The sequence below is a fragment of the Scleropages formosus genome, chromosome 6, assembly GCF_900964775.1.
Source record: "Scleropages formosus chromosome 6, fSclFor1.1, whole genome shotgun sequence".
In the NCBI taxonomy this organism is placed as follows: Eukaryota; Metazoa; Chordata; class Actinopteri; order Osteoglossiformes; family Osteoglossidae; genus Scleropages; species Scleropages formosus.
Genome location: NC_041811.1, coordinates 36872833 through 36897728, shown reverse-complemented (window position 1 = coordinate 36897728; position 24896 = coordinate 36872833). Strand labels below are relative to the sequence as shown.

General features: G+C 52.1%; 1 protein-coding gene across 3 annotated transcripts in view; it reads right to left on the bottom strand.

Annotated features, from left to right (window-relative positions):
- Positions 1-18688, bottom strand: part of LOC108930021 (multiple C2 and transmembrane domain-containing protein 1-like) — a 72635-nt gene extending 53947 nt beyond the window's left edge. The window contains exon 1 of one of the 3 annotated variants that reach the window (XM_029252937.1): positions 18465-18688. In XM_029252937.1, the coding sequence (XP_029108770.1) occupies positions 18465-18665 (201 nt within the window). In that variant the 5' untranslated portion in view covers positions 18666-18688. Of the gene's footprint in view, positions 1-12463; positions 12618-14212; positions 14278-18464 lie in introns of those variants that run through there. The other 2 variants (XM_029252939.1, XM_029252938.1) reach the window with 2 other exon arrangements.
- Between the last annotated feature and the right edge of the window lie 6208 nt (positions 18689-24896).

The window sequence follows — 24896 nt, the reverse complement described above, 5'->3', positions numbered from 1 at the left end:
TCAACAGCTACAGGCAGTTATTGCTTATAGGAAAATGTTTGATTTCAACGACAGACAAAGAACTATTTTGCCACACTGCTCGGCTCCAGAACTGAACTCGTAGGCAGGGTGATTGGTATTGCAGTGCTTACAGCTGCTCCCTTTGGACCCAGGGGTCATGGGTTTGAGTCTCACCTCTGTTTGCAATACCCTGGGGCAAAATATCTGGCCTGAAGTAGTGCTGCAAAGTTAACCAGCTGTATAAATGGGTAAAACAGTGTAAGATGCTTTGCGGAAAAGCATCAGCTGTAAGTAAGGGAAAAAACTTCATGCCAGGGAACCCAGCAAATGCCAAGCTGACAAAAGGACTACAGATGTGTTTGGGAGGGAATTGGCAAAGAGCTCCGAACAACGACCTGTTCATGTTCTGCTCAGAAAGACTTTTATTCGGAACAATTTGGCGATTTGCATAGTCAAACCTCTCTACGCAAAGCCGTTTTCCTGAAGAGATAAAGGTGAAGCATTTGTTTTACGCGAGTTACACAAGAACAACCATGTACATGTATTCATTTATCAGACTCTTTTCTCCAAAGCGACACGCATCTCAGGGAAGATACAATGCGTTCATTACGTTATTAAGTTATGAAAATACAATTAAGGTTCTGTACGTGATGCGGTAGAATATTCCCCGAGAAAGAACAAATTTAAAAAAACCCTGCTACTCCAAATTCTACACTTTGAGTCAACCGGAGAGAGGAAAGTAAACAGTATCAGTACATGTACTGCACCGCACCCTGTTTAGATGTGAGAAAATACTGTAGATACAGGCAGGAAACCAACACACGCTACCCAAACTCAGTCCAGCTGGATGATCCGACCACAAAGCACCAGAAGAGAGCATTCTCCGACAGGACGAAAAAGCTGTGCTACACGGCCCAGACGGAGGCTGAGCTCTCCAGAATTGGTCCATTATACCCTTTGGGTCGGTTAACGCTCAACACCCTCTTCTTACAGCTATTCTCAAAGTTGTTTTAAAAGTACTTGTCACCCGCAGCAAGTCTCTCCTTTCAAGATACGTCAGCTATTTTCAGAAATCGTGCATCTGGTCCAAGGTCACAGCGCTCCAAAGCGAGCCCCCGTGAAGAGGAGCGCACAAGGCAGGATACACCCATGGTCTAGGGTACGCCCTCGATGGGATGCCAGGACATCCCAAGGCAATCACGCTGCCATGATCAGAGACACACACTATGGGCAGTTTAGAGTCCCTAGTTCACCGGGAGCACCTCTTTGCGACTACGTGGGGAAAAAATGACGTTTCAAAAATAATAATAAACCGGAGCGTCCAAAGGAGATCCAGGAGAACATGAAGAGAGCATGCAAATTCTGGGCAGACATGTAAAGCTTAAATGACTCGTTTACTTAGCAGAAACGTTCATCCGAAGCGACGTGGCGACTCATTGGGGACTCGCTCGCACTCGATGAGCCTTTGAAACAGCTGGGTGTTTTACTGCGGTGGTAGAAGAGCGACGTGGAGTTCGCTAACCCAAGTAGAACGCAGTCGCTTTGACCAAAGGGTCAGTACCATGGGACCTTGCGATGCAACACATTTACATCTTACATTTATTCATTCATCTGATGCTTTTCTCCAAAGAAACTTATCATTTTTTATCCATTTACACTGCAGGGTCATTTTACCAGAACAATTCAAAGTAAGTACCTCACTCAAGGGTATTATAGCTGGAGGTGGGACTCAAATCTACAACCATTAGGGCCAAAGGCAGCAACGCTAACTACTACTCTAGCAGCTGCTCCAGCTCTTTTACTCTCTTTCAGCAGTGACTGAGAGGTTAGTTACATTCGCAGTGTTTTGCAGTTGGTATCCGGCGCTGGACAACCACCGAGCAAAGCCTACAGGGCCAGAAATCCAACACAGACGTCACACTCAGACAAACAGCAACACACACTTTAACACATGCAGTATATTTAAAAAAACTGACATTATTATCATTCCAAAAAAGAGAGTAATAAGGATTTAAGAAGCACCATTATATTTATTACTACAAGACACATTGAACAACCCATTGAAAAAGAATCCAGAAAGATTTAAATTCGTCCACTAGCAGGTTTTTTCCACTACTGCAGGATCAACATTGCTGAAAACGTTATTTTATACATTAGTAGAGTTTTTTTTTTCCAGAAAGAGCTACGAATCCAATCCATTCATCCAATTTCAATAACCGCTCTTCCTTAGCAGGGTCACGGTGAACCGGAGCCTATCCTGGAAGCATCGAGTGCAAGGCCGAGAGGCGTACAACCTGCACGGGACTCCAGGTTGAACTGAACTTCCACCTGTATGTCTTTGGACTGTGGAAGGAAACCAGAGTACCCGGAAGAACCCCATGAAGGCACTGGAAGAACATGAAAACTCAAGCTAAAATCTGTCAAATATTTATATTTTCCCTAATATTATCCTTAGGTATTCATGACTTTCTGGAATCCAAACCCAAGGTGGGCTAAACGAAGGATGGACTGCAACAACCAAAAGGACGATATTATTGACGCCGCAGCGAAACACATGGCACGTCTTTCCCTGGGCAGGGACCAAGTGTGTGTCCATCAACGGCCCAACCGAAGAGCACACGCGGGCGCCCTGTGAGTTCTAGTCTGACAAACACTGTGGAAAATAAATGAATTAAATAAATAAAACACCCTGAAAACACAAGATGCTGAACGAAAGCCCAAGTATGTGGTGCACAGTTCCAACAATTTTATGTAATCACTGCGTATGGATGATAATGTGAGCGCGTCAGCAGCGCAGGGAGATGGATTCCAGCGCTGCTCCAGGGTGCCAGGGAACACGAATCCACCTCCCACCAGGCACCACTGGCCCCAGATTAAACACACACACACATACACACACACACACGCACACAAACAGGGATATTTCAAAAGAGCTGGTTTAAAAGAACATTGATTGCAGTGGCAAAACTCTGAATATGTCCACTGTTAGTGTAACGGCTGTAATCACATGATCTCGGGATGTAGTGACTATTCCATATAGCAAACGCCCGTAAAATGATTTTCAGATGCTTATTTCATAATAAGTAAACAAGGTAAATATAGTAATTTATGAGGCCTTTACTAGGACTCGTACGTTGAGTCGAATATGGAAAGACGTGTTGCTCAGAATCCCAACTGTGCACATGAATCATGTTTGTGGCGCCTGCACCCCCCCCCACCCAGGTAGGCTGAGTGGGGGTGGAGCAGCTGGTGGCGCTGAGTGAAGCATCTGTGAGCCCTGCTGCCAATTTCATAAATAACCCAAATCGGCTGCGGTGATCCTCCCTCCCCCCCGCCGCGAAGAGCCCCCCTCTGCCAGCAGCCCCCGGAACATTCCTCGTGAGCCAGACCTGAAAACGAAGCGAACGGCCATATGGAGACCCTTCCTACAGCCCTGGATGAAACTGCGTTCCTGATGCGACGAAACGACCTCGCATCCTGCACCGGGCAACTTCCCGAAACGGTGACACGAGAGGGACAACAGTGAGGTGACGTGACCCGGCAAAGGGCTGGATTCTCTCGGGGCCTCGGAGCCTCCTGCCGGAACCGTGACGAGGACGCCGTCCCTCCTCCGTCCTTCTCAATATTGTAATATTTTTTTGATATTCACTCAGTCCCAGGTCTACAGGTTTTTAATCGTTACGACTATTTGCGCTTAACAACAATCCAAAATTAAAAGTACTGTATGTACAGACCTACCAAAAAATGCTTCGAAAACAAAATAAAAACGGGACGTCACTGACAGCAATACGGCCATGAAATGTAAAGTTCAACATGTAACCGGATTTACATATTTATCAGACGCTTTTCCCCAGAGCAACTTCCACTGAACTCTATGTAGCGTTATCAGCCCACACACCTTATTCACCAGGGTAACTTACACTACGTCACTCATCAATACATCAGCGGAACACACACACGCTCTCTCTGTGTCACTCACACACTATGGAGGAACCTGAACAGCGTGTATTTCGACTGTGGGAGGAAACCGGAGCACCCAGTGGGAGCCCATGCAGACGCGGGGAGAACACGCACACTCCGCATAGACCGAGCTGGGATTGAACCCACATCCTCTTACACCAGCCAGGTGCTATGAGACAGCAGAGCTCCTTGCCGTACCACCATTCTGCCCAAACAAGAGCGATTTCGGGGATCCAGGTCAATTTCGAGAAACACAATTCTGCAGAACCAGTCATTTGCAGGAACCACAGGAAACGTTCCCAGTTCCAAAAATATAAAGTACAAGTTGAGGTTCCGCAACAACCGTCTCGAAAGCGGAAATGCGAAGCTGTGCACGGCACTCCAAGTGACCCCCTTCTTGAACGGGTTCGATGGCCTCGCTTCGGTGCGGACGAAGGCCTCGGGAAGAAGCTGCTGCCTCAAAAGAGCACCTGCAAGGGACGCAATGTGCCATTTTTGCTACGTGATCGATGGAGAAGGGAGACAAGGCTACGTACGGTCTGAGGCTGTCCGGCGAAGGAAGAGGTGGACGTGGCGGCGTGGTGTCGGCTCCCGTGAGGAATGAGGCGACGGAATGTAGGCTCTATCTTTTCTTCCCCCCCCCCACACACATACACGATCAGATGTGAGAAAACCTCCCTGGCAAACTAAACTTCTACAGTCGCCCACCACCGCCACCAACACCACCTACACTAAAATACACACTGGAGAGTTGCAGGGAAACCAAGATTTTCTTACACAGGCAGCAGCAGCAAAGTACTCAGTACCACACTGGGATGAGTAACTGTGTGTGTGTCAACTCGCACCCCGTCAGAGCACTAACCCCTGTACCCTGCCCTTCTCTAAACCTCCGATCCTACCACCCCCGTCCACACCGCTCCTTAGGGTCACAGATCAGGGTTTGGGCATCGAGGGGTTAATCTGAGCCCGTATCCAGTCTCTGGTCCCGGTGAACAGTCTAGTAATGTGACTTTTTTCTGCAGCCACAAACCCACCATCCCCTCAACACCTCAGATAATGATAACACTTAAACCAGGCCTCCATTTCAAAAGTAAAAAAAAAAAAAAAAATTGAAGAACAATGACAAGAAAGTTCACATTAGAGGCAGTATTTAATTGTAAGACTCTGACACTTTGACATTTGCCTCGGGGACCAACGCAGCAGCCGCTACAGCACACAACACTGGCCTGGCCAGCAGAACATCTTTCCTAAACTTCTTCATGGAGACACGATTCTGAGCTAGAGCACCGAACGACTCAATTTGTTTCACGGCCTTTTTGCCAGCAGCCACAGATTTGGGGTCATGGCCAAAAAGTGAAAGATCACCCAGACCAGGGTAAAATATAGGATGTGCCCCAGACCCACACGAGCTCCAGCATTTGAAGCCCTTCCTGTTGAACATCCTGCTCCACTGCTCTTCATTAAGGCTCCATTAGCGAGCAAACTGAGAGCAAAGGAAAGACGAGAAGCAGGAGGAAACGTATTTCCACAATTTGTTGAGCGAGAACAGACATCCCTGCGGGGCTGTGGAGTCGGTACACAAAACCTCCGAGTCCAGGAACCCAATAATTGCTTCCGACTCCACGACTACAACTTCACAGCTCTGCCCAAAAGTTGCACGTTATTTTGGGAGTCGACTTATCCGGCGAATATTGGCCTAACCCTACACTACACCTCTAATTTTCGGGGTCGACCCATAGGCCGGATCGACACGTACGGTACATTTAGTTGGAGTCGGTACATTTTCACCGACTCCGACTCCAGGGACCCAATAATGCTTCCGACTCCACGACTGCGACTCCACAGCTCTGCCCAAAAGTTGCACGTTATTTTGGGGGTCAACTTATCCGGCAAATATTAGCTTAACCCTACACTACACCTCTAATTTTCGGGGTCGACTCATACGCCGGATCGACACGTACGGTACATTTAGTTGGAGTCGGTACATTTTCACCGACTCCGACTCCAAGAACCCAATAATGCTTCCGACTCCGCGACTGCGACTCCACAGCTCTGCCCAAAGGTTGCACGTTATTTTGGGGGTCGACTTATCCAGCAAATATTGGCCTAACCCTACACTACACCTCTAATTTTCGGGGTCGACTCATACGCCGGATCGACACGTACGGTACATTTAGTCAGAGTCGGTACATTTTCACCGACTCCGACTCCAGGAACCCAATAATTGCTGCCGACTGCGGCTCCACAGCGCTGCGCGCCTGAAGCGCTCATGCTCAACACCCTCAAAAAGTGACAGAAAGGTCTTGACCACAACTCAAAGAACACGCACACAAGTGTTGTAATCGCAGGTGCGCTACGTTTGTATCAAATTTTTATTTGTGTGGTTCCTCGGCAGCTGGTTGGAGATGCAATGAGGCGGCGATGGTTTGCGAGCGAAACCACACTCCGAAACTCCTCGCCACGTAGCGACACCTTCAACTTGCGAGGCCAACGGCAGGTTTCGACGCCGATGAGCTCCGTCGAGCGACGCCCTGAGCCCTGGGAATGTGCGTAATATCATCGGTACGAAAAAACACCCACGGCAGGGGCCAGCGAGGTCATACCGGGAAGGAAGGGCAGCGCATCGAGGGTTCAGCCCATTGCTTTCCTTTTGAGAAAGACGTGTGTGTAGCGCCGCGATCCTCCCTGGACAAGCGGTAATTTGACACGTAGACGAGATGAATGGATGCAGGAGTGTTCATGAGGTCGTGCGTTGTGGAGCTCTCACCGCGTCACTTATCGATGAAGCTCCAGGGAGGCACGTTGGAGCCCGGGGGTGGGGGGAGGAACCTGGGCAAACAAGGCTTGTGACTCTGAGAAGGAGGGACAGCTGAACAACACGCATCGAAAACAATGAGCTCACATTTCACCAGAGACGCAAACGTAGGCGGAGGGACAGTTTTCCTCCCGCCGAGCTGCGCTACCGGTCCGAGGATCCGTGGACAAACTGGCACTCGGACATGTTACCGTGTTAGGGTTAGGATTCTGAAACGACATTCAGAATCCCGTTTCTCAGCAATAAATAGATAACCGATGAATAAATACTGCGGTCAGACTGCAGATGTGCGAGCGGCATGTTTTCAGGATATTCCTGACACAAACGAGCTCTGGTGACAATTAAATCTTTACTGACAAGTGGCTGATGCAAATGCAAGCAGTGATTTACGGTAAATTACACCAAAAGTACACTGATTTCAGGATGTGTCGAAAAACAGCCGGTACAGGAGTGGTTAGACCTACCGCCCTTAGACCCAAAAGGCTGCCGCTTTGCGTCTCACCTCCAGCTCTAGGACCCTTGAGCAAAGTACTTTACCCTAAAGTGTGCCAGTAAAACCACCCAGCTGTATAAACGGGTAAACAATCGTAAGCGACTTTAGAAAAGAGTGTCAGGAAAATGTAAAGAAGCAAAATGCAATCTGATGAGTTGTGCCATTTGTTACACCTGCCAGCAACTGACCCATGAAGACAGAGGAACGCGGCCCGGTTACTTTCAGATGCTTCGTTTGAAGACCTGTGTAATTTCATATCTTCGGTGAAGCGCAAAATACGCCGAGACATTAGAGAAAAATCAATAAAGTTTGCTTAGAAATAGAAAACTTTCTATCCTGCTGGCATATATTCAGCTTCAGCGTACAGCACATCCAGTGTACCGCGGTGCACAAGGACTCGGTGCGGCGCTTTGCACTGATAAACACGCAAATGCGTAGACAGGGAGGAAAATATCGTTCGCAGCCGGACAAGTGTGGAGTCAAGAAGTGAAGGTAAAAACGGGTCTCCACCGCGATCAGAACCCCGAGTCTCGGTGCTTTGGGGTTCGATCACACTTCGGGGGTTTGACGAGTCCTACGGTGATATTAACGCTGTCAGGCTCAGGCTCAGGCTCAGGCTCAGGCTCAGGCTCAGGCTCAGGCTCAGGCTCAGGCTCAGGCTCAGGCTCAGGCTCAGGCTCAGGCCCTTCAAGTGCAATACCTGAGGAATCAAAAAAAAAAAAAAAACCTTTTTGGAGAAACAATGAGGAGAATTTCAGCATGTAGTGTTATCAGCCCGCACCTTATTCACCGTGGTGACTTACACTGCTACATACAATGGCTTACTCATCCATACATCAGTGGAACATACACACACTCTGTCACTCACACACACTACAGGGGAACCTGAACAGCATGTCCTTAGACTGTGGGAGGAAACCAGAGCACCCGGAGGAAACGTGCAAATTCCACACAGACTAAGCGGGGATCGAACCCATGTCCTCTTGTGTCACCCTGGTGCTGTGAAACAGTAGCGCTGTGGGCGAATGGGCAGCATGTCACATTCTGTCTGTGTTTTGCCGCAACCCGGTGTTGTTTACGAGGAGAAACTTTTCTCCAAAGCACCTTCCACTGAACTCTTATGTAGTGTTACTATCAGCCCACACACCTTATTCACTGCGGTGACTTACACTGCCAGATAGACTACTCACACTGGGTCACTCATCCATACATCAGTGCAACACACACACTCTCTCTGTGCCTTTGGAGTATGGGAGGAAACCAGAGCAGACACAGGGGAGAACATGCAAACTCTACACAGACTGAGTGGGGATCGAACCCACATTCCTCACACCACCCAGGCGCTGTGCCACCATGCTGCCCCCCATCATTGCCTTATATACTGTATGTGAGTATATATACCGTATATAGGGTATCTGACGATACCATGGTACACTATAGTATAGGCACTACTAAATAATGACTGTGTACAACAGGTCATTTAGAGTGATGAAAAAAGAACGTTCGCCCTGCGTGAAACTAATGTTCTCGTCTTTATCTCATTCAGAGCCTCAAGCTCAAATTCATACCATGAAGAGAATATTTCCTTACAAGAGCAACCCTTCTCTTTCTGGGGAAACGCAGAAAAAGCGGCCTCGAAACCTCACAAGCCGACCCCAGCGCCAAGTGCGTATTCCGAAATGGCTCGGGGGTCAAACCCGTTTCCCCTCCGCGATTTCGGAACGAATGTTCGCTGTGAAAGGAACAAAAAACCTTCAAGCAGCTCATCTCAGGCAGAAGCTGAAGAGCCTCCATTGCAGATTCCAGTTCTAACAAGGGCAGCTGGTAGTGTAGCAGGTAGGGCTGCTGCTGCCTTTGGACTGAAAGGTTACCGGTTTGAATCCCACCTCCAGCTATACTACCCTGAACAAGGTGCTTACCCTGTGCTGTTCCAGTAAAACTATATGAATGGGTGACCAAATGACTGTGGTAAGTCACTCTAGAGAAAGGTATAAATGATGATGTGTGGTGTAAAAAGTAACTGATACACACTTGAAATCTGGATTTTTCTCCCAAAAGGAGACTAAATATGGTACAAACAGGAGGTTGAGTTCAGCTTATAGCTCAATCAAATGGACTAACGCTGGAAATGGAGCTTTTTCCTCTTTCGCGAGAAAATGTGCCGCGACACCACGATGTACCAGCGTGCGTTCAGGTGTTAACGTGAGCACTTTTACCGCAACAGACATTTTCCAGCATCATTATGATTTGTTTACTCAGCGTTACTCTGCACTGTAACACTTTCCAAACTGTATCACGGAGTTTGTCGCACTAGAGGTGACTGGTAAGTGACTACTTTATATTTACTACGGTAACTCAGTCAGTACTGCTGATGTATGAGACGGACGGCGATTTCTTATTAGGTAATCCATCGTTATGTTTGAAATGCGGCCCAGATGAACCTTCGTAACAAACAAGTGAATTTATTAGAAAATATTTCACCGCAACATCTTTAAATACATTCTCCTCTCTATATTATTGCTATCCATTATTAATTCATTAATTGATTATAATAATTATTCATTATTAATGATAACTACACTATAAATGGTATAAATGCTTCATTATTTTCAACTTTATTGTGTTAAAGTTACATCCCGGTCATTTCCAGCGAGAAAAAACAGATGGAAGGAAAGCGTAAACTGCCGAACTCCCGGGGATCCTGTCTGCAGCGAACGCAGCGCTGTTCTTACACCCCGCAGGAGCGGAGAAAAACGAACGTCGCTCAGGAGCCGCGATGCGAAGCGGATCCGTTTCCGTCGCTCCTGCGCAACGAGCGGCAGCGGAGAGGATGGAGGAGCGCGGATCCTTCGCCTCGGACGTGAACTCACCCGTCGTCCCGCGGGCCCGGAAGACGAGGAGAGGAACGAGGTCCCGTGCCGGTGGACGGTTTCTCCGAGAAAGCGCAGCGCCAGAAGCAGCTCCGCCACAGAGTCGCCCCTGGGCGAGAGGCAGTGCAGCGACCTCCTGAGAGCCTCGTCCAAAGTCACCGATTTCATGGCCTCCCTGGGGGCGGCACCTCTTTAAACAGAAGGAAAGGAGCTTTCTGGGCCAAAGCAGAGCCTCGGTCTCCCCGCTCGGACCTCGGACTCGTCTCGAATGACAGCCAGACAATTAAGCAGCTGTTAATCGGGCTAAATCTAGACCCGGGGCTCAAAGACCCCCCACGATGCCTCTCCGGAGACCGCGGGAACCATTAGGGGGCCTTTTTTAGGCGCTTCCCTTCGTCGAGCGCTCGCCCGCGGCATGCGGCCGCCGCGGTCGCGTCGCACGCGGGTCTTCCTACGCTCCGGCTCGCGGCTCCACCGAGGCCCCCGCGTGTCTCCCAGGCGCCACAAATAGAAGGCAGCTGCTCGCGCTCTTTTCGCGTGCGGCACGGCGGCTCGCCGCCGCTTCCCCGGCGCGGTCCGAAAGAGCGGCCGGTCCTCCCCAGGGCCCCCGAGCCCTTTCGCAGCCCCTTCCCGACACAGAGCGCATAGCTGAGCAGAATTGACGAGCATTTTGACACTTGGGGACCCACAGTCCAAACATAACAGTGGAACAGGTGGTGAGAACAAGGTCGGCTTTTTTTACTCCGTATATCGAACTGTGGGGGGGATGGAGGGTTTGGCCGGGTCCTGCTCTCCGGTGGGTCTGGGGTTCGAGTCCCGCTCGGGGTGCCTTGCGACGGACTGGCGTCCCGTCCTGGGTGCGTCCCCTCCCCCTCTGGCCTTAGGCCCACAGTTGCCGGATTAGGCTCCGGTTCCCTGCGACCCCGTATGGGACGAGCGGTTTCAGTCAATATGTGTGTGTGTGTGTGTGAGATATCGAACTGAAAAATAAATTTGAAACTTCCACCTCGATCGTTGATTACCAGGAAGGGCGGTGCACCTCTATATGTGAAAACAGTCGGAACTGACGGCAACGCAGGTGACCCCAGGCAGCCTGGTAACAGCGTGGACCGAACCGTGACGAACCGCGACCGTGCGAAACGGGGATCTGTTCGGGGCACAACGCACACTGGGATCTAGAATGTGCCGTCGGTGTTCGCGTCACGAGCTGCGCGAGGCGGGATGAGCCGATCAAGTGCATTTATACAGCTGCCAGCGCAGATAAACAGCCACGACACACACCCACCCGCAGACACGCACACCGTGTCTCATCCAGTGCCATATCTCACATCGGCGGAGGAGGCCGCAAACACCCCTACGTGTCACTGAACGACCGAAGCCGTCAAAACCGCGACGCGAGCGCAGGCGAGAGCCCGCCGGAAACCACGACGGAACCGCCGCGGTCAGCGTGCGCGTTGCATTATGGACACGCGGCGGACAGGCTTTGCGCTTCGACCGCGGCTCACGCCGCGTCCGAGTTTCCCGGCGAACGACGCGACGGTAAACAAGCATCGTACTTCGCGACTCTGGATGAGACTCGCTACCCGAGCGAAAGGCGAGCGTTAAAGGTCCAGGCGCAGTAACATCTACGCCGTGGTTTTTACTTCTCTTTACCTCTGTTTTTACCTGCTGGGACCTTCGCAGGAAACAATGCGAACAAAACAGAGTGAGAAGAAAACGAATCCAGCGTCGCTGCAAAAGACACAGCAGCTCATGAAAAGGGTTCGTTCCGAACCTCGAGCTCCTGCATCAGAAGAAGAAGAAGAAGAAGAAGAAGAAGAAGAAGAGGGAGTCTGAGCGCCGATGGTAGAACCTTCAGTTATGGGCTGTGCTCAACTTACACACCTCCAGCTACAGAGTTACACACACACACACACACAAACTCTCGACAGTGCGCTTCCCTCCCCTTCCCCGGTCCCCACACACTCGAAGATCCTCGGTAAACGTCCCGAGGAGCAGACAGAAGAAGAGCGCGAACAAGGGAGCAGCTGTGTTTCCCGCACGCTCGTCTCACAGGAGCAGCCATGGACTCGTCTCCTTTCCACCTTCCTCGCGGAGACACCGCATTCCAGCGGGACGCTTTCTAGAGAAGGAGCAGAACTTCTCATCTTTCTCACTTCTGTCCCGAAGCTCTGCGGCCCCGAGGCTCGTCCTCCGGCGTGACGCCGGAAGCCCCGGAAACCCGGACGGCCGAGAACCGTAGAGCTCGAGAAAACCGGAGCGTCGCGGGCGAACCCGCGGCGTCCGACTCGAGCGCGGAGGTCCCCCGAGCCTCGGCTCACGCACCTCGTCTCCGGCGGCGCGTTCGCTCGGCGGCGGCGGGCGGCGTGACCGGAAGCCGGAGGAGATGCCTTCGCAAAACTGCGGGAGACCTTTAGAACCGCAGCCTCTCGTCGCCATGACGCCCGGAGCTGCGAGGCGCGAAGCGACGTGAGGATGTGTGCTCTTAACGGCGCTCGATCAGAGACAAGCCTGCTGCCTTCAGACCCATCCCCCTCCGCAGCGTGACACACGCGCACGCACACGCACACACACACACACGCGCACACACACGCACGCGCACACACACGCACGCACGCGTGGCGATTTCACACAGCAGAGGCCTCAGCCAGCGAGAGCGAGGCGAAAACGAAACAAACACAATTCGCCGCCGTGTGAACGATACTCAGCGGCACCGACCAGCACGCGACATCGAGCAGCGCCGGGAACACGCGGCCCCTAGCGTTCCTCTTACAAGTGTTCCATTGGAACCCAAAGGTCACGGGTTCAAATCCCACCTCCTGCGCTTGTACCCTTGAGCGAGGTACTTACACTGTAATTTCTCAAGCAGAAGTACCCAACAGTATAAAGGAGTAAATAACTGCCGGTCGCTGCAGAGAGATGTGGGCCGAAAGAGTAAATACGATGTTTTTAAGTCGCTTTACTGTAGTTCCAGGTGCTGCTTCAGTCCATATCCTGTTTATGCAGCGTTTCCTTAACTTCAGGTTTCGGTGGTTTGCTTCGCAAACGCAACCGCCAGCGATGTCACCGGGGTTGGTGTCGCCCAGCGTGGTAACTCGTGGTGTCACCCCCCACCCGCCGTGGCCCTCCTACCATAGCAGGCAATCCAGAATCCTTACTAATGTCTTTTTCTACGAATCTCGTTACTCCTAACTGCTGTATATCGCTGAATGTAACGGCAACAGTAGCGACAAACAAGTAGCAAAATAAAAATCACAATATCATTCGCACAGCTAAGTTTTTACATGTAAATAGTTTCATGCGGTGAAAGTGAAAATTCGTTAAGAAAATGACAGTATTCAAAGTAAAACGTTTAAGAACCACATCGAAATCACGTTTATTTCTACATTACTGGCACGGTATGGGGGTGCAGTGGCGCAGTGGGTTGGACCGCAGTCCTGCTCTCCGGTGGGTCTGGGGTTCGAGTCCCACTAGGGGTGCCTTGTGGCGGACTGGCGTCCCGTCCTGGGTGTGTCCCCCTCTGGCCTTATGCCCTGTGTTGCCAGGTAGGCTCCGGTTCCCCGTGACCCCGTAAGGGACAAGCGGTTCTGAAAATGTGTGTGTGTGTGTGTGTGTGTACTGGCACGGTTTCACAAATACTGATTACCACAATATTGTGGGTAAAACACTGGAAAATGTGACAAAATCAGCGACTATGAAAACAGCAGCAGCAGAGGCGACGGAAACAAGAGCGAGGAGAAGTTTGTAGCGCGTGGAGACGAAGCATCGCTGCAATTGTAATTGTAATTGCAATGTAATCGTAATTGGGTAATAATGAGGGCTGTGAGCGAAGCGCATTACAAGGTCAAAAAGTCAATGAAAGCAGAGTTTTATCCTTGTAGGAATATTGATACGTGTAAACTGGGCCTTTTTACCAAACGTGTTTTCGTTCTTACAACTGCGGGGATATTTTTATACAAAATAATGCATTTGTGTCGAAACACGGCACACAGATTTTATACACAGTCATTGCGGCGTCACCCAGTGCGGTCTGTACCCCCACACCCTACGATAACACGCCGATAGCGCACTTACCCTCCGTGGACGAAGCTCTGGCCGAACACTTTTTCATTTCTGCTGAAATCACGTGAAAGAAGCGCATTCATCTACTGCGCCGTGTTTCACTTTGACAAGAACTACGACCCTGTGGTTTATCGTAGTACCAAGCGGTGCCGACACATAGAGGCCCCACGTGACCAACGGGAGGAAGGAAACTGCACAGAAAAGCGTTGAAAAGATAAGGGTTACAGTTTAGACACCGTCTCCCTGTAGAAAGAACCTGCTGGTGGAGCCGGAAGATGCGGATCGGGCGGAACGGCGGCACGGCGAGTAGCGCTGCCGTGTCGCGGCGCCTGGGTGGGGCGAGAGGACTCGGGTTTGATCCCCGCTCAGTTAATGTGGAGTTTGCATGTTCTCCCTGTGACTGCGTGGGTTCCCTCTGGGTGCTCTGGTTTCCTCCCACACTCCAAAGACACCCTATTCAGGTTCACCCACAGCGTGCGTGTGCTCCACTGATGTATGGATGAGTGAGCCAGCGTAAGTAGTGTATCTAGCAGTGTAAGTCACCGCAGCGAATGAGGTGTGCAGTCTGATAACACTACATGGAGTTCATTGGAAGTTGCTCTGGAGAAAAGCGGCTGCTAAATAAATAAATGTAAATGTGTGCAGCATGAAGAAGGAAATGTGTCACAAGTGTCCTGTTCAAACACCAAAGGTGTGGCACAAACAAAGAGAAGGAAAGTGTTTGTTCTCCAGCGGTTCCACAGTCAGACCACAAGACCCTCCTCCCATCGAGGGGAAAGAACATCCTGCTCAGGGATCAAAGTGTTCCGCACTGCAACGGGGAGCATGAACCCATCACCTACCGGGTCATACGCAGGAAATGCTGCACGATGTTCTCGGGCGCTGCGGTCGGGTTCGAGTCTCAGCGCTCGGAGGATCTAACGGTCCCGTCTCCCGCTCTGTGGAAAGTACTCCGGCGATACCGCACCGGTGTACCAGGCGTGGGCAGTGAGCTCAACTCCGGTTCGGAAACACAGAGACGCTTGGCGGTGCTATTTTCCTGAAGCAGCTATGGCCACAACTCATCGGCGCAGAAAAACGACACGTTTCTTTTCCACGGGCAAAAATTTGTTTTTTTCTTCCTGTCCCTAATTTTCGAACACGGCCTCACGTCGAGCACGGTGATGAAACTTCGATGACCAGCGAGGAGCAGCGCGGGTGTGTGGCGAGGTGCTGCGGAGTACCGGTTCCAGAAGAGCGCATTAGAGCGTCTTTCAGCGGAACGGTACAGCGACGAAGCCGGGTTGAAGAAACGGGGTTCCGGAAGCTTCCACAAACGGAACTAATGCAGAGACAACGATCTGAACGCCGAGAACCTCGAACGGCAAGTAGGATGCGTGTGAAAAGTGTCCGTGTGTGTGAGTTAACATCCCTTCCGTCCCAGCTCTCTTCCTCTTCCAGTCCCAGGATGGACTTGACTCTCATGTTCTCTCACTGTTCGCCTTTTTCATAGACGCTGATCCTGAATACGGTGCATTTTCCCTGTTTAATTATTGTTCCATTTCAAAGGCCAAACATTCCCAACTTGGGGGAAGGAAGAGAAAAGTGCACATGCGCACACACAGTCAGTCTGAAACCACTTGTCCCAAGCGGGATCACAGCAAGTCAGAGCCTCACCCAACAACACGCAGGGCATGCTGGGTGAGGGGGAGGGGACGCACCCAGGACGGGACGCCGGTCCATCGCAAGGCACCCCAAGCGGGACTCGAACCCCAGACCCACGGGAGAGCAGGACCCGGTCAAACCCGCTGCGCCACAGCACCCCCCGCAAAGAGAAAAACTTGTTTTTAAAATACGTATCGTTAGGAATGTGACATGTAGAGAGAGAAACGTGGGAAAGGAGAGTTCGCGTCCCCGGTAACCAGAAGGCCGGAGCGCAGAACTGCGCGTTGAATCTTGGCACCTGGGGGGACCGTGAGCGCACGGCAAACTGGACGAAAGAGCTCGGACGTCCAGCAAATGACCGTATGAATGGGGTGGGGTGGGGTGGGGTGGGGGGGGCAGGATGTTACAGAAAGAGGAAGACAGTTCCACTAATCGCTCAGAAGAGCCACATGCTGATGTTTTCTGCATTTGTTGGCCAGCGCTGCTCCGCGTGTTTTTTTTTCCCCTCCTCTTCTCGTCTTCATCATCGCACGCGTCGCCTGCGGTTCCCTCGTCACTGCGACGCGCGGTGAAAACGCGGTGCCGCTTGTTCCCGCCGCACAAGCCGGGGGCCCGAGGCGAACGCTCGCCGCGGCCCCGACGCCCTCGCGGCCAAAGTGTGTTTTCTCAGCGGAAAGCGTGCGTTCGCCTCTTGAGCTCTGAAGCGAGGAAAGGCGTGCGATCCATCGACAGAATTGCCAGATATTCTCCGGATGTTTCCGAGAGCAAAGACCGGTTTATGCAACGGTAGCGAAGCCACGTGTGAGAAAACGGAATACAAACCCTGTGTTCGGAACAAGCCTCTTTCTATGGCTACAGCAGCGACGCTTGTGTCCGTGTTCAGCACTGCGTTTACTTGTACCGTTCGGCCTCGGGGCGGTGCGGGTCGGCAAAATCGAAAGCTTCGTGTCGACGCAATATTGTTCACTGAAACCCACCGTGTCCCGCAGTAACGGTTTTTACGATCGTCACGCGGAACCGAGGAAGTCGGGACGACTGGGCCCAAGCGCGGAGTCGTTCGTCCGGAGTCGGGGGGATGAGGCGAGTTCTCGGTGGCGGGGACGGGGGAAGGGTCGGTCGATCGGCGGTCGGGGTCGGAGCGAAGATCCACGGGCGTGGACGGGGGACAAAGCGAAGGGTCGAAAACTGGAGAACCGTGAATTAGAGATGCGTGCGAACGAGACGTCACGAGGAAGGGCGGTCGTCCCTGACGAGATTCCGCAAAGGTATGGGCGCTGAGGAGGGTCTTTTAAAGGGTGAGCACTTAGTCAGGAACTGGACTCTGGTGCTGTCAAATGGGTTGCGGGCGTGAACGTGACAACAATCTCATGTAACATGTAAAGATCAGAATTGCTTGAAACATTATTTTATACACTAATGAACTTTTTTTCCCCAAAAAACGGGAAAAAAAAATCGATATTCTCCCTCATACTACACTTAAAGTATGTTCTCGTGTTTGGGGCCCTTGAATCGCCAGCGGGCCACAATTCAGTAAAACGCCGAAAGGGAATAAATGTGTCTCACGAAAGTAGCGCCGAGTCGTCATTTTCCGCAGAAAAATTTTAAATCTAATTAGATCCCAGTTATGGCTGAAGGAATTAAAAACAGCCACTGAGGATGTTTTGCTGCACACATATTGGCTAGAGCGCGCGCAGACACACACACACACACTCTGCTGTGTCACCATTCTCAGCAACCACCCCAAGCACATCACAGGCACTGAACTGCACCCACAAGACATTTCCTCTTGACTTCAGGTCCACTGCGACCTGCCCTCGACCCGTTTGACCGCAGCGTCCGGGCCGGTTGTGTCGCGGTCGTCTTCATGTAATACGGTTATTCGCAGGTTTTTCCAACAACCACAACAGACCGCGTAGCCTCCTCGTCTCTCTCCACCGGCTTCCTCCAGCCGCCCACATCAGGTGCGGTCGTGTCCTGCAAGACGCTCAACATCTCTGCTCGCCGAGAGCTTCGGGACGCGGTCACTCGCTACGCCTCCGGTCGCTGCGCGGTCCCACTCGCGAGGGCTCCCAAACTCAAAGCGCATTGGTTCTCGGCCTGCGCTTCCTCCGTCCCTCGGAACTGCTGAATCCCTCTCGATGTTCATGCAGGGTCTCGGAACACACACACGAGAACATCCTTCCGCACGTTCGCGCCACACCGTGTCACCATGCGGTGTGTGTTCCGCATCAGTTCTGCACACAGGGACCCCTGTATGGTGCGTGGTAAAAACAGCGGTACTGCACTTCGTCAGCTGCCTGTCTGTCAGTAAAACGCACCATGTTTACCCTGGTGTGTGTGCTACTCGAAAACATGTAGCAAAATTAAAAGTACACAAAGGCACCGGTACAGTCACATCGCACCTGACACTGTGTGTGTGTGTGTGTGTGTGTGTGTGCGTGCGTGCTTTTATGGCACAGATTGCACCATTTTGCACCGTGTGTTACTATACTTTACTGTGTTACTGTACTGTGTTACTGTACACAGGAGGAATTATTGTACATCGCATCGGGCCAGTGGTGTCCTCAGTTACTCTTTGTTTACCTTGGGTGTGTGTGTGTGTGAGTGTTTTAATACTTACGGAGTCGCCGGCGCTCTCGCGCAGCCCCCCCGGGAGGTTCGGGAAGCTCGCGCGCCCCGGGCACGAGCTCGCGTGCTGCGACAGCACCAGGTGACACAGGGTGGGCCGATCGCTGCCCGGGGGGGGGCAGCACAGGTTGGGCTGGGACGAGGACAGGACTCGGTCCAAAACGGGCTTCTTCTTCCTCCCGAACATCCACATGACCGCGTCCCTCCTGCGCGAGACCAGTCTCGGGCTCAGAAACGGCCAGGGGTTCCACGTGCCCGCGGTCTGGCCGGAAGGCGCGTCTCGCGCCGCAGCAGCAGCAGCAGCAACAGCAGCATCATCTGCGACACCACGATGCTGATCATCCGCAGCAGCACCGGCGGCGGCATCATCCCGGGCCCCGGCTTCCATCGGAACGGGTCTGGGTCCGGGTCCGGGCGCGAGCGAGTGCGCGAGTGACCCGCACAGCAAGTAGCGCGGACAGCGCGCGCGTCTCGCCTCGATGGATGAGCGCGTTCAGTTGGCGGGACGTTCAGCCTTCAAAGTGCGAAACGTCGCACGTCGAGGAGACCGCGGAGGAGCCGCCGCTGTGTGTGTTGCGTGCGCGCGTGCGTCCTGCCTGCCTCCTCCACACAGCGACCGGCGCGTGACGCGCGCGTGGCCCAAAGTGTCCGGTCCGCGTGTCCCCGCGCGTGACGCGCGCTTTGCTGCAAAGTCGCCGCTCTTTACTCTGCTGAGGGCGCAACGTGCGGCGCCGCACTCGCCTTTTACCACACCAGACACGCGCTTTTACTGCAGCGGGGGATCCGACGCCGAGCAGGAACCGGGCGAACGAAGGCAGCGGCTTTACCCTGCCTGCCTGGTACGAGCGCGTTCCGTACTGCACTAAACACACGCATCGCTGCAGGGGCCCTCGTTCGGTGCGCGCGGAAGGTCTCCGTTATTGGAAGACGCACGATCGGACCGACTGCCCCCCCCTCCGACCATGCAAATGAGGTTGAACTACATAGTAGAGTGCAGTTACTGGCGGGACCGCTGGGGGGCGCTGCGGATGCACAGTTTCTGTTCTTTCACTGAGCTGATGCTTTTCTCCAAAGCGCTTTCAGCTGAACTCTATGCAGCGTTACCAGGCCGCACACCTTATTCACCTGTATACGCGGTACACGCGGTACAGTATGCGCCACCGCGATTCCAAACGGTAGGGGACGTAGCGGTTGGGTCGTCACCTTCTAATGCGGGTCTCTGCTTTCGTGCCTGCTCTCAAAGCACGGATCGGTGTCGTCGCCAGCGATTACCCAGAACTCGACGTCCCCGTGGCGCAAAGAGCTCGTCTGAAGACGGGGTGAAGGCGTACGAAGACGTCGCGATGAGGTTCACGCTTCGCAAGCCAAGGGAGCAGAGACGGAAATGGTTTTACCACGTTTTCCTCCACACGTCTGGAGAGAAACACGCAAAGCCCGCACCCGCTGAGCAGCTCGGCAGCCGCAAGGACTAACTTTACCTGCGGCGTCCCCATGTCCCCGTGACGGACTTACACCGGTGAGGAAGTAAAGAACACGGTACAGTAAAGTAAAGAGTTAGAGTCCCGCTTGTGCCTGACTGAAGCGCCACGCATTTTACCCCCTCAGTTTAGTAATTGACCGCATCGTGCTGGACGTCAAGGCGGCATGTGCAGCATGACGAGGTCAAAGGTCAAGCTCCGTCCAGCTCCACCCTCCAGTGTGCAGATTCTCAGGTTTGGACACAATTCGGTAAAATGATGCGTAGAAACATTTCCATTTATTCTTTTAGCAAACGCTTTTCCTCGGTGCAGCACAACTGGAGGCTGTACAAGGTCTCGACGTGTCACTTGAATATGAAATATTCATAGAAGTATGAAAGCTGGAATATTTAAAGAAACACATAAATACATAATTACCTGTAAGCAGGACTTACTTGGGCCCCAGTGAACAGCTTTTTTATTTCTTTTTTCCATCAGGCTTTTGTTCTCATTTTTCTCCATTGGTCACATGGATGTCATGGTCTACATGAACACGGTATCTTCTCAAGTTCCACACGGTCGTTGTCCCTGTTTGCTCTGTTGTCCACTGATACAGAACTTCATAAATGTTGCTTTTCTTCTTTGTTTGCGGTCATTTTTGTTATTTATTTTCTCAGATTTAACTGCGTACATGTTATGTGTCAAGCTGTGAATTTCCCTGCAGGGATTTATAATAAAGTCCTGTCCCGTCCTATCCTGTCCATGCACACAGGTCTCCTTCAGTCCACAACAAATGGACATTTCAGAGAAGAAAGTACACAAAATGCTAAGCAGATGAGAATAAAGCAGGTAAAGTTGTGTAAAATGTGTCATTTCTTACTGCAGGTCCTGGAGCGGAGAGACATGGGACGGACGGACGGACGGACGGCGTTGCACCCTGACCTTCCGAAAGTCTGCATTGAATGAACAAAGTGTTTTGTCTCTTTTTCCATGTCAGAAATTTGGCTCGATGTTAAGCGAGCGGTGTGTTGCGGCGCCGGGAGAGCAGGACTCGAGCGTCTCTGACCGTGTCGCTCGGAGCGCGGACAGCAGAGAGCAGTAGAGCGCCACCCGGCGCGTCGCTCCAGAGCGGCCGTCCATCACACGCCGCCATCAGCTCAGAGCAGCGGCCGAATTCCCGCTGTGCGGGCCCCCCGCTCTCGTTATGTCCTCCGGCGAAAACCAAACAATGCCTCCCAGAAGGCATGGGCGTGCGTCCTTATATTTATACCGTGCTGGAAACGCGGTAAAAGTTCAGTTCTTCCAAAGAACAGCAGCGCTTGTTGACACAAAGGGAATTCCGATACAGCGACTGGTGACGGAGTCATTGTTTCGCGGCGTTATTGAAAACAAACACGGAGGCAGAGCGCACCGGGCTCAGGCTGCGGTCCAAGCCGTGTCCACACTGACGTCCAGAGTCCCGTCCAAACGCACGGTGAGACGCAAACCCAAGCTGGCTCTGCTCCCGCTGCCCCTTCGGGCTGGCAGAGGACCGTGGCGCCGCGAGCGTCGGCGTGTCCCGCGTCGGCGTCTCCGGCGCTGGGGGTCCGCAGCGTCCATCCTCGTGTTTGGACTGAAAGACAGCAGCTGCTCTTGACGAGAACGACAAGCAGCAAAGTGACATTGGCAATGACACGCAGCTCACACGCACACACACATACACACACACACACACACACACACACGTAAGAGGCCAACAGCACAGACGGGGCCGGGTTGTAAAAACATCACTAAAACACTCGTCACCAGGAAGGCTTTCTGTGCCCATCTGAGAGAAAACACGGCGCCGATCTGCTGTCTGCGCCGGCGAGAAGCCGGGACGCCGCACATTCGGGGACACGCTGCTCGAGTTCCGAAAAGGACGTTTCGGTCAAAAGCGGTCGACCTTATCGGCTCGAACCCACTTGCGTCAACGGGAGCGACGGGCTCCGATCCACTCAGCGGCACATTTGTTCGTTCGTCTGTTCATTTGTTGCTCTTGCTGAGGCCGAATCGTCTGCGCTCCGGTGCTCGTCCCTCCTCCTCGGGACACCGGCTCCAGCTCGGGCTTGTACATCCGCCGTTTCGAACCCGAAGCGGCACCTCGGCTCAGCTCCTGAGCGGCCCGTTCCGTCACGGCCCGAAGTTCTGCTGGAGGTTCGGGGCCTCTGCGGCTCGAAGAGGGAGGCGTGTCCGTCGACCCCGACCGCCCTTCGTTTCACCTCGGTTGTGCGGTACAGCGTGTGGTGAAGCTGGCGGCGTTGCGGATGTGCCGTTGCCGTGGAAGATGCCAGGAGACCTCCGTGATGGCGCGTCACTTCCACCTCGAGTCTCGGACTCGAACCCTCATAGAGTCGGCGAGGTCCTCGGCCCCGGTGTCCGGGCAGCGTGACGCGAGTGAGGACGTCTCGTTCGAACCCCTCCGGGGGAGCTCTGCATCTGCACCCGCCTTTGGATACAAATCCATGATCGTCACATGAAGTACAAGTGCGTGGGCACCTGGTGGCATACTGCTTAGAGCTGTTGCCTTTGCTCCCAAAGATCGTAGGTTTGAATCCCAGCTGTAGTACCCTTGGGCATGGTACTGACCCTTAGTTACCTAGCTGTATAAATGGGTAAGTAATTGTAGGTTGCTTTGGTGGGAAGTGTGAGGTTAATGAATAAATAATATAAATGTTCAAGATGAACAACCACACACCTCCTGTGCAGCAGATCCATGTGTCACCTTGGTGTCCTCAGATTTTGCTCAGTATTTTCCTAATTTGGCCACAGGCTGTAGACTTGGGTGTCCTGCGTTGGACTAGCGTCCCTTCCAGGGTGAACCCCTCCAAGCCCGGTGCCCGGTGTTTCCTGGGTAGGCTCCGCAACCCAGACCAGGGCAAGTAGTTACTGAAAATGGATGGCGGGGGGTTGAGACGCATCACATTCCATAAAACCACCATAACCCTCTGCATCTGTCCCCCTCATCCCCCCACTTACTTGTTTAGCTGATGCTTTTCTCCAAAGCAGCTTACAACATTAAGCTACTTACTGTTATTTACCCACACAGCTGGGTAATTTTACCGAAGCAATTCAGGGTGAGTACCTTGCTCAAGGGTACTACAGCAAGACGTGGGAATCAAACCTGTGATCTTTGGAGCCAAAAGCAGCAGCTCAAATCACTGCTCTACCAGCTGATGTCGCTTTCTGCTCCCAGGATGGGACAGCTGGTACTACAGCGTTAGAGCTGCTGCCTTTGCACTGAAAGGTCACAGGTTCGACCCCCACCTTCAGCTGCAGGACCCCTGAGCTCAGTTGCTCCAGTGAAACCAGCCAGCTGTGTGAACGGCTGAATAATTGTAGGGACACTAACACTCTAAGGTACTTTGGGGCAAAATATCAGCTGAATGAATAAATGTAGCTGCTTATCTCAAGTTCAAGACTCAGGGTCTGACCCACAAGACGGTCCAGCGATCGGCGTCCCTAACCGTCCACGTCCACCCGAGCTTGATGTACCGGGCTTTGCGCTCGCTCCAGTTCGGCCGACATGATGCCCTCCTTATCCCTACCGTGGCTCTTTCTGTAGTCTTTCAGGGGTCCAAGTAGGACTCTTGGGTTCATCCAAACACTTTTTACTTAAAGAAACATAACATTGGTGTTTCGGTGAAAAACATCTCATTAGAGGATCATAATTTCCTCTGACAGGACAGAGAGGGACTGGTGCATCATTTTATCATATAGGACATGCTTATTGTTTTCGGTACGAAGGCAGGAAGTCGGTGTCGGGACACGATGGTCACAAAAGACAAAATAAATCAAACTGTTGACTCGTATTTTTTCAACAACACAGGATGAAGAAGTGGCAGGACAAGTAAAATACCACACTGTTTACCTCACTTGCTTCTGCACTGGGCTGTGAGACACCAGTGGACAAGAGGTCGAAGGACACTGTAGATCTGGACACCGAGCGCTGAAGTCCCACCAGGCTCCTCCTCCGGTGTCCTTCCTTCAGAAGGTGCTTCGCTTAAGCTGCTCCAGTAACGTGTTCACACGGCTGTCCGACAGCGTACGAGTACAGCGGTACCCCGAAATATACCCATTCGCGCTCCAACAGGTGGACTTTACCAGGGTCTTCATTCACCGACCCTGCTTGGACTGACGGAGCGTGACAAGGCGCCAGGTGCATTTCTTCAATTTACCGTATCGACTTGTCCGCTGCTCTCGCTGTGCCCCAAGAGCCGAAGAGGAACCCATCGGTAAAAAGCCACATGGCTTTAAATTGTACATTGGAGAGGATCCCCCCTTCCCCACTGTCCCTTAGTTTTACCATGAATTGGGTATTTAATGAGAATCAGTGTTTTTCACTTGACATAATACATTTGTTTATTCATCAGACACTTTTCTCCAAAGCAACTTCCAACAAACTGTATGTAGTGTTATGAGTCCACACACCTTATTCACCACAGTGACTTACACTGGGTCACTCATCCATACATCAGTGCAACACACACACACTCTCTCTTTGTGTCTTTGGAGTGTGGAAGGAAACCCACACAGACACAGGGAGAACATCCGAACTCAACACAAACTGAGCGGGGATCGAACCCATGTTCTCTCGCATCACCCGCATGCTGCGAGAGAGCATCGCTACTCACTGTGCTCCCTTGCCACCCATAATAGGTGTGTAATGACCAATTCGATATGTTGCTTTAGAGGGACTCGTGTGCTTGTGTGTAGTAGAAACACACAAGTAGTGTAAAGGTGTAAAAATAAATGAAGCCCAAGTGTCACTGCTTACACCATGTAGGGAAGTAAAATCAGGGGTGTAAATCAGAGTCATTTATTCATTTTATATATTTGGAATAATAACGACCATCCCCATAGGGTTCACGTACTTTCAAGCGGCACTGAGAGTGTTCTTGAACTTTGTTGTGTGTGGGGTTGCGCTATTTAATGTACTTGTGTCAGGA